General features: G+C 35.6%; 2 protein-coding genes and 1 long non-coding RNA gene across 4 annotated transcripts; all 3 read left to right on the top strand.

Annotated features, from left to right (window-relative positions):
* On the top strand, positions 1,953-4,774 carry LOC104752486 (cyclin-A2-4-like; the record flags this gene model as incomplete). The annotated part of the gene is made up of 9 exons (XM_010474642.2): positions 1,953-2,106; positions 2,966-3,312; positions 3,408-3,630; positions 3,726-3,862; positions 3,942-4,034; positions 4,119-4,252; positions 4,343-4,495; positions 4,585-4,618; positions 4,712-4,774. Coding segments are annotated over exons 2-9 (1,113 nt in total), but the record flags the coding sequence as incomplete, so codon positions are not given.
* On the top strand, positions 4,782-5,266 carry LOC109129717. The gene is made up of 2 exons (XR_002036078.1): positions 4,782-4,856; positions 4,994-5,266. It is a non-coding gene; the product is annotated as an uncharacterized LOC109129717 (long non-coding RNA).
* LOC104752485 (D-glycerate 3-kinase, chloroplastic) lies at positions 5,472-8,485 on the top strand. 2 transcript variants are annotated; one of them, XM_010474641.2, is made up of 12 exons: positions 5,473-5,823; positions 6,282-6,670; positions 6,773-6,852; positions 6,930-6,981; positions 7,078-7,119; positions 7,214-7,292; positions 7,377-7,408; positions 7,523-7,591; positions 7,674-7,748; positions 7,830-7,946; positions 8,031-8,081; positions 8,181-8,480. In XM_010474641.2, exons 1-12 carry the CDS (start codon positions 5,568-5,570, stop codon positions 8,322-8,324), a joined length of 1,386 nt encoding a protein of 461 aa, XP_010472943.1. In that variant the 5' UTR covers positions 5,473-5,567; the 3' UTR covers positions 8,325-8,480. The 2 variants fall into 2 exon arrangements, with proteins under 2 accessions (XP_019094113.1, XP_010472943.1); XM_019238568.1 differs by having other exon boundaries at positions 5,472-5,823; positions 7,674-7,946; positions 8,181-8,485.

Genomic DNA, 9,003 nt, shown 5'->3' with positions numbered 1-9,003 from the left:
CCCCCCCCCCTCATCGCATGTGGTAAGTGAGACTATTGCTAGCTCGTCACTGTGGCTTTTTAAATTACTCGTGTGTTGTGCTGTGCGTCTATAAAATATATCCTAAGTATACTTTTTTTTTTTTTTGTGTTTTTTGTTTTGTATTCTTTCTTCGGTTATCCTGTAACATCAGAGTTTTCATATGAAAGTTTTGACTTATAATCTTTTTGACTTTTGTTGCCGTTTCACTTCTTAGCAAAAGAATACACTCAACTTTAACTTTTTAAAAACATTTTCAAAAACGAAACCACAACTTAAATATTACCTTTATTTCAAATTCAATTTTCATTTCAAATCTGATAGTATTTCGAACAGTTTTTAATATTTTTTTTTAAAACAAAGCTAATAATAATGAATAATAAATTCTATTCAAACAACAGATGGTAATAAAATACATCAATATTCTGATAAAATGGACATAGCTAAGATGTATATTTTATACAAGACATCGATCATCAAGCCATATAATTAAGTCATGAACGTAACAAAGACCTGAAATGGCAGATTCCACCACTTTATATTTATTGTTCACTTCCTAAGTAGTATCTTTTCTTTTTCTAAGTGCCTCCTGCGGATCTACGCATCATCACAGTGATATTATAAATTTCTTTTAAACTAATTTATCCAAGGACAATGAGATCTATTACAGATTTTATTTTTTGTTTTTATAACTCCGGTTATTTCAAAAAAGGGGGTTTGTAGAACGTTTTAGTAGCGGAAAGATCTCTCCCTAAATGACCAAGTTTTTATAGCATCTTGATTTGGTCAAAGTAACCGCTGAGAAAATTAGATACTTATAAAGTGTGTTAGCACATCACATAATGTATGTTATCTTTTACGAGAGCGTCTTAAGTTTATGTTTTTAAAACGGAGCAAATCCAATAGAAATAAAACGGATTCTTTTAAGTTCTCTACAAACCAACAAAAAAAAATTGAAAAGATAGTGTAGAATTTATGGATGGATCCTTTTAGCATGTGGTGTCCAAATAAGCTATTAGGGGAATATTAAAAGAAACATATAGAAACGTAAATATAAATCAGAAGACTGATTCTGGGGTAAACGTGCATTTGGTCTTTGTTTTTATTTTTACTAGTTAGTGTGTGTGTGGGTGTGTGTGTTTTTTATATATATTTCAAAAGTTTAAAACTTTACCATTAAAAAAGTAAACTGGTGGAATCTTTCTTCAAATCTTCAAAATTTGAACAGAGGAGTTTTGTATTTTAATCACTCTTTTCTTTTTACCTTTGAACAGGATTTGTGTTGTTTAATCACTTTTATTTTACCTTTGGATGAATAGCCACGCTGTCTAGAGTGAACATATTTGCATTTGAACGGTGTAAATAAATAATTAATGTGCATGTCATGATGATACAAATCTTGGAAACCGTAACTATTCATACCTCTATCGTCCTTTTACTTTTTAAATGCCAAAAGTAAATAAATAAATAAAACATTCGAACAAAAGAAAAAGATAAAAAAAGAAAAAAACATACAGTTTGCATAATAAATCCTCATTAATAACAACAGGTTAATAACGAAATGAAAATGACACAGAACCCAAAATAGCAACAGATGATTAAGGTGAAAATAAGGTAAATGATTAGTTACCAAAATTTAAAGAAAAAAGCTATGTTCAGTCACATACCAAAATTGAAAAAATTAACAACAAATTACTTTATAAACTAGTACTATTAGTTATTTCTTGTTTCTCCCTAACTTCATGGTCAAACAGTCAAATGAGTTTGGTTAGAGAGAAGTATAGATAAACATATTCTTTCTCTAAATATATACCTATATATATATATGAAAAGAGTTTATATTTTAGAAAAAATGAAAATGAATATTAAATTAATAATATCTTTAAACACATTGTCTATCCCGCTCACTCAGAGGGACAGACACAGACCTTTTGCATAAAAGCAAATTGACTATACCAAATTTACTCTCTGGATCTGCCCAACCAAGCTCCCCATTTTTTTATTGTTCCAACAGCTCCTTTCCCAAACAAAACAACAAAAGGCCTTCCTTCCTTTTTTTCTTCTTCTTCTTGAAGAATTATCTGAAGCGTAAGTTCCCATCTTTAGAGTCTATCTCCATCTTCTCCGTTTTGGATTATATTTTTTTTAACGCCGACCCTGCATTTTTCAAGGCGGTTTTCTGGGATGGTTTCTTGAAACTTTCTCTTGGTTCTTAAAAGTTTTTTTTTTTCCTCTTGGCTTCTTCATGGGTCACTCGGATTTTCTTGGAATAATAATTAAAGAGAATGTGATAGTTGGTTCCCTTTTACGAACGGATCGAAGATGATTTTTTTGTTTTGTTTAAAGAGATCTTGCTTGTAGCTTTAAAATCATGGGTCTGTTCGTTTTCCTGAGATGAATTATTTTAGTTCCTTTTATTGTTCTAATTTCTTATGGGGCATATTGCAACATTTTTACATAAAACCGAACTTTACTAATTTTCCCTTTGACATTTTCTCTTACAAATTTTATTTCTCCAAATTTTGCGCAGAGTCGCTCCGCTCCGTGTTTGTTACCACTATAAAATTGCTGCGACTTTTTCTTTTTCAAGGAGGCTTTGAGGGTTTTTCTGCTTTACAGTTTCTGATTTTTTTTGGTCAGTTATATAAAGTAAATCACAATTACTCTGTTATTTCACCATGAATCTGGCTTGACTTTTATAAAGTTTGAAACTTTGGAACTTGACGAACTAAATTGTGTGGTGCAATTCTGGCTCCAGTAGTCGTGAATGATCTGATAAACAACCCTCGTTAACTCTTGCTTTCTTTAGGCTAGGCTAAACAATTTCTCCAAGCATCCTATATGCATTGGTCTCTTTGCATCTGCGTAAATATAAGTTTGCCTCTGTTAGATCTCTCTGTTTTCTTGCATTATTGATCTTCGATTTCTCCTGACTTCAATTCCACAGATCGAGAGGTTATGTGGTGCTAAGCATCAAGCATCAAATAGGGGGTGGATCGTCTTTAAGGGTTTTCAATCATGGGAAAGGAGAATGCTGTTTCTGGCAACACCATACGGCTCCATGGTCGCCCTGTAACTCGTGCTCTTGCCTCTGCCTTGCGTGCTTCTTCTAAGCTGATCACATCTTCAGAAGTGGCTGCTACATCACATAACCAGGGACGGGTTCTGAGAGCAAAGTCTAAACGAACAGCCTTGGATGAGAAGAAAGCCAATGCACCTAAGAAGCGAGCTGTTCTCAAGGACATTACTAATGTTACCTGCGAGAATTCTTACACAAGTTGCTTCAATGTTGCGGTTGTTAACTATGCAATGCTGCTTCTTTAAATTGCTACTTTTTTTGACAATAAGTATGTTTTTGCTGACAAGTGTTGGTTCTGCTTTTCATTTAGGTGGACAATATCAAGCAGGTAAAGAAGGGACGAGCGAGCTCTTCCAAGGTGGCATCTTCTTCGGCTACTTCACAAGTTACAGATGAAAAGGTAGAAGTTGTGGCAAATTCAGCAGGAGGAAGCTTGTCGGATTGTACAGGCACGAGCTTGGGTACAAACGAAGCATCTTATAGCTTTATCGCAAAGCCGAGTTCAAGATTGCCGCCAAGACCCCTTGGGACAGGTGAAGTTTACAAGTGGTCTGTTGCTGAAGCTTGTCTTACTTAGTGATTTATAACATTTCTGATGCAGTTGTATTTATTACAAAATGGTTAACAGTTGAAAGAAGTTGTGTTGGAGCAAGTTCCAGTGTCGCAAGTATCCCAAAATTCTTTGACATTGATTTAGATGACAAGGATCCTCTACTCTGTAGCCTTTATGCACCTGATATCTACTATAACCTGCGTGTTGCTGAGGTAATAATCCCTCGGATTTCGAAATTTTACGATAATGCATTCGTGGCATCTGATTCCTGACGACTTGTCAACTTCGCAGCTTAAACGCAGACCATTTCCTGATTTTATGGAAAGGACTCAAAGAGATGTGACTCAGACAATGAGGGGAATTCTGGTTGATTGGCTTGTAGAGGTTAGTTTTACTTCCAGCAGTTTGTTTCTTGCTTGGTCTTGAAGTCTTTTTGTCTGTGTCTGAGACAACTCAAAAAAATTTCAGGTATCAGAGGAATACACACTTGTACCTGACACACTCTACCTAACAGTGTATTTGATAGACTGGTTTCTACATGGAAACTACGTGGAAAGACAGAGACTTCAATTGCTTGGCATCACCTGTATGCTCATTGCTTCGTAAGTTCCTCTATCACATACGAATCAAACAATTCTCTGATCTCAAACAAGGCAACAAGAACTAAAAGAGTTTCTTGAAATGTAATGAAGAAAATATGAGGAAATATGTGCGCCACGGATTGAGGAGTTATGCTTCATCACGGATAACACTTACACAAGAGATCAGGTCCTGGAAATGGAGAGCCAAGTACTCAAGCATTTTAGCTTTCAAATTTACACTCCCACTTCAAAGACATTCCTCAGGTAAATCTTACCAGACAATGCAAAATGCTTTCATCATATGTTTTTGTGTGTGTTTGTGGTGATTCAAAAGTATATATTGGTCTTTGCAGGAGATTTCTTCGAGCAGCTCAAGCTTCATACCCGGTAATGTAACCTTTTATTGAATATCAGATCAGATGTATCATAAGAAAAATATTAAGCAGAAAAACTGAAACCTTTTTGTTTTGGAATCTGAAGAGCCCAAGTCTGGAAATGGAGTATCTGGCGAATTACCTAACGGAATTGACGTTAAAAGACTATCAATTGNGCCTTGCAAGATCTACAGCTTAACACCAAAGGATGCCCCTTAAACTCTATACGCATGAAGTATAGACAAGACAAGGTAAAGAACAAACAAAAAAAAAGGAAAACTTAAAAAAAAAAAATCAGTTATTGGTTTCATAAAACCGAATGAAGAGGTATGGTTTGGTTTGAGTCGGTTCGTGTTAACACAATTTTTTGATTTTTGGCATGTTGCAGTACAAATCGGTGGCGGTATTCAGTTCTGCGAAGCTACCTGAGAAGCTATTCATCTCCTAACATAAGAGATAGCTGTAACAACAAACAACATTTGTGATCGTCCCGAGTCAAATAAAAAAACAGTGCCTTTCTTTCCACGGTCTTATCATACCAAGTAACCGGACTACCTACTAGTTAGAGTTCGGTTATCTTCCGGTTTAGTTTTAGACCTGTTTGGTTCTTCCAAACCTGATTTGTACTGATCGGTAGGAAACACGAGTTTTTTCTTTTAAATTGTAAGTGGGATCGATCGATGTACATTTCTTTTTTCTTTTTCTATTTGCAGGCAATATTTTCTGGTCGTATTTTTTATGTTTCTTTCTAAATGAAAAAAAAAAGAGGGTAAGAAAAAAGAAAAGTCAAAATGGACAGAGCATTAATGACACATTATCCCAGGGGAGGAATATGACTCACATATTATGTGGCAAGGAAATAAAAAAAAATTATCAATTAGTTCTTCTTCTTCTTCTTCATTTGCTGATGTGTCGCTCTGCTTTGAGATAGAGAGAAGCGAGAAGGGGAGAAGGGGTCGAAAATGGCGGTGGCCATATCATCAAGTACAAGCTTGATATCATCGGCATGGCAAGCGACTCTTCAGCATTATAATAATCCCAGAGATTATCCACTGATTCCCCCGTGTCACTCTAATCCTAATCCTATTTCCAATTCTTTTAATTTCAAAAGACGTCCTTCTTCTTCTTCTTCTTCTTCTTCCAAATTTAACGACCATGCCCTCTCTTCTTCTTCCTCCTCCAAGCTTTTTCCGATTCCAACCCTTTTCTCCTTCTCTGGTAAACCAACCCCTCCAATTCTTTTCATTTCTTTTTTATTCCTCTTGTTTCTTCTCATTTTTGATTCAAAGTCTCTTCTTTTCGTCCTGTTTCTCTGATGAATTTTGTCATCTGTTTGGTTATTTGGAAATTTTAGTATCAAAATTGAATTTTGTAGTCATGGGTTTGCATTTTCGGCAGATTCCTCAAGCATTTTCGAATGTTTTCTCATGGTTCCTAGNAAAAAAAAAAAAAAAAAAAAAAAAAAAAAAAAAAAAAAAAAAAAAAAAAAAAACAGATTTTTTTGAGTGTGGGTGTTAATGTTTAGATGGTTTCATCTGTGTTGTCAGACATTGGTTTGAATTTACTGACTTTATTAATCGTAATAATCGTAACCGGCTCTGCAACTTCAGGTTTTAAGATTGTTGTGGATAGACTAGAGTGATGAAACCTTCTTTTTTTTGCATTTTTACGTGTAGGCTGTGGATGCTCGTGGATTCAGGACAAATCAATGGTTCATGATTATGCTACAAGTTATGGAGGGGCCTCCAACAAATGCTACTCGTTACCAACAACAAAAACAGTTGATGTCTCTTCAGTCTCTGATCTTTTTGAATTCATATGCTCCGGTCCTCTCGTTGACAAGATTGGTATTACTCCTGAAAGAGTTGGCCTTTCTATTGACAAATGGTTACTCTACGGCTCACAACTCTGCAGACTCTTTCAGCTTAATGAGCTTAAGCTCACTATTCCTCAGAAAGCTAGACTATACCACTACTATATTCCTGTTTTTATGTGGTGCGAAGATCAGATTGCTCTCCATAACTCCAAGTTTCATGATGGAGATGATGATGTTCCTCCATTAGTGGTACTACTCACTTGTTTTTTTTTTTTTTTAATTATAATCTCAAATTAAATGATGGGGTGGATCGAGAGAGATCTGATAGATGATGTGTGTTTGACAATGCAGATTGGATTTAGCGCGCCTCAAGGATGTGGCAAGACTACACTTGTGTTTGCACTTGATTATCTTTTCAAAACTACAAAAAGGTACACTTGGTCTGCTGCAACTTATTCCTATGTAAGTCTGTGATTCTTATACTAACACAAAGTCAATATTATGTCAGGAAGTCGGCGACAGTATCAATAGACGATTTTTACTTGACTGCACAAGGTCAGGTAAGATATCATTATATAAGGTTTTACTTGTAACCTCAGTTGTCTGGATGTTCTTTCTTCTCCGTTTTTTTAGCTTCCATCCTTTTTGTAATTCAGACTGAATTGCGAGAAAATAATCCAGGGAATGCACTTCTAGAGGTAAACTCATCTTGATCTTCTCATCATATATCTTTTGTCAGTCTTTTTCTTTAGTTTGAAAATATCGTCATGGTTTCTTCTTTGTATCCACCAGTATCGTGGAAATTCAGGAAGCCATGATCTGCAACTCTCTGTTGAAACACTAGAAGCCCTAACTAAACTGACCAAAGAAGGTTTGTTTCATCTTCATCTGTAGACTTTTATTCTTGTTTGCTATTTTCTTTATTTACCGTTTTAAATTTTTTGATCATTAACAGGCATGAAGATGAAGGTACCTAGGTACGATAAGGTGAGTCACAGCGTTATATTATCTTCTCTGCTTCATCACTTTGTATCACAAAACGTAGAACGAAAACAGAGGAACCTGTTCCTGACTCTTGGATTCATTCTTATTTGGCTGCAGTCTGCCTATAGTGGGAGAGGTGACAGAGCCGATTCATCAACGTGGCCTGAAGTTGAAGGACCTCTTACGGTATTTCTATCTTTTCAAGTGTTCTGTTCAAGGTTACAAGGATAAATATAAGGCCATTAAAAAGATGTTCGATGATCTCCAGGTTATTCTCTTTGAGGGATGGATGCTTGGTTTTAAGCCTCTTCCAGCTGACGTTGTTAAAGCAGTTGATCCGCAGGTTATCTCAACTCCCTTTGAAACCATTGAGTCGCGCAGTACAACACATGCTATAATGAAAAACTCTCTTCTCTTTCTGCAGCTGGAGATTGTGAATAAGAACCTTGAAGCGTATTATGACGTATGGGACAAGTACATCGATGCTTGGGTCGTCATCAAAATCCAGGACCCAAGTTATGTATACCGGTGGCGTCTTCAGGTTTGTATATCTGATAAACTAAACCAATGGTGTTTTCGCTGCGTTTTTCTATACAAACCCGGGTTTTGTTTTTGGTTTGAACAGGCGGAAATCGCCATGAGGCAGGCTGGCAAAGCTGGGATGTCGGATGAAGAGGTAATAAACAGTTTATACTAATAAGTATACTATAGTAGTGGTTCCAGAAGAAAACCCATTTGTTGTTGCTTTGAATGTTGAAATATACAATCTTTGTAGGTGAATGACTTTGTGTCGCGGTATTTGCCGGCGTATAAGGCCTATCTTCCAACTCTTTACGCGGAAGGACCAAGCGGCTCGGACCCAGACCGTGTCCTTGCGATAGATATCGATGAAGAAAGGAACCCGATACTTGAAAACTGACAAAGATGCTGTCTCCATTGCCTTAAAATGTATTACTCTTTGTATCTAAGAGAGAGTAAACACTACGCCACACGTTGTTCTTCCATCTATCTTTTGACATGCTATTTGTTACAGTACTATACTGCACATATATTATATATATATATTTTTTGATAATTTAATATTTGTTATTTTTAAGTTTTGTGGTCAGTTGTATGTGTGAGATTTAGTGAAGCAGGAAAATCTTCTGTCTTGTCGATGTTGTCATGTTTAGATCGTGGTGGTCGGCACTGATTAAAAAGTTTTGTTTGTACAGTGGTTTTTGAATAACAATTAAAAGTAACAAAAAAAATATATAGTTCGACGGCCAAAAAAAGTTTGAAACACTTTTAGCATATATATCTAAAAATGTAAATATCATTAGGAGTAAAAATATTAAGGTATTATACAAGAGAGCTTTACGTACAGGTATGATCGAATTGAAGGAGAGATTGAATGTGTAGGTTGTGGGTCACATTGTGGACAATATTTTATGCATTAGTGATCATAATCTTATGCGTATGTTTACGTTATGATCGAATTAAAGCTTGTCGAAGATCTGATGCGTATGTTTAATTACGTTCTGTAAAGTGGAGACACTGTTCGCTTCACATCTAAACTTCATTACCAACCAAATTTAATGTACCTTATTAGTCTCACT

This window comes from Camelina sativa, chromosome 16 (assembly GCF_000633955.1).
Source record: "Camelina sativa cultivar DH55 chromosome 16, Cs, whole genome shotgun sequence".
NCBI lineage: Eukaryota > Viridiplantae > Streptophyta > Magnoliopsida > Brassicales > Brassicaceae > Camelina > Camelina sativa.
Note: the sequence above shows the minus strand (reverse complement) of the source record. Positions and strands in the feature narration are given on the sequence as shown.

What these genes read in the sequence shown, in the direction of transcription:
- LOC104752485 (XM_019238568.1), top strand. Translation starts at nt 5,568, where the DNA reads ATGGCGGTGGCCATATCATCAAGTACAAGCTTGATATCATCGGCATGG. An exon ending in AGGTACCTAGGTACGATAAG is followed by an intron (nt 7,409 to 7,522) that starts GTGAGTCACAGC and finishes ATTTGGCTGCAG; the next exon opens with TCTGCCTATAGTGGGAGAGG. An exon ending in TATACCGGTGGCGTCTTCAG is followed by an intron (nt 7,947 to 8,030) that starts GTTTGTATATCT and finishes TGGTTTGAACAG; the next exon opens with GCGGAAATCGCCATGAGGCA.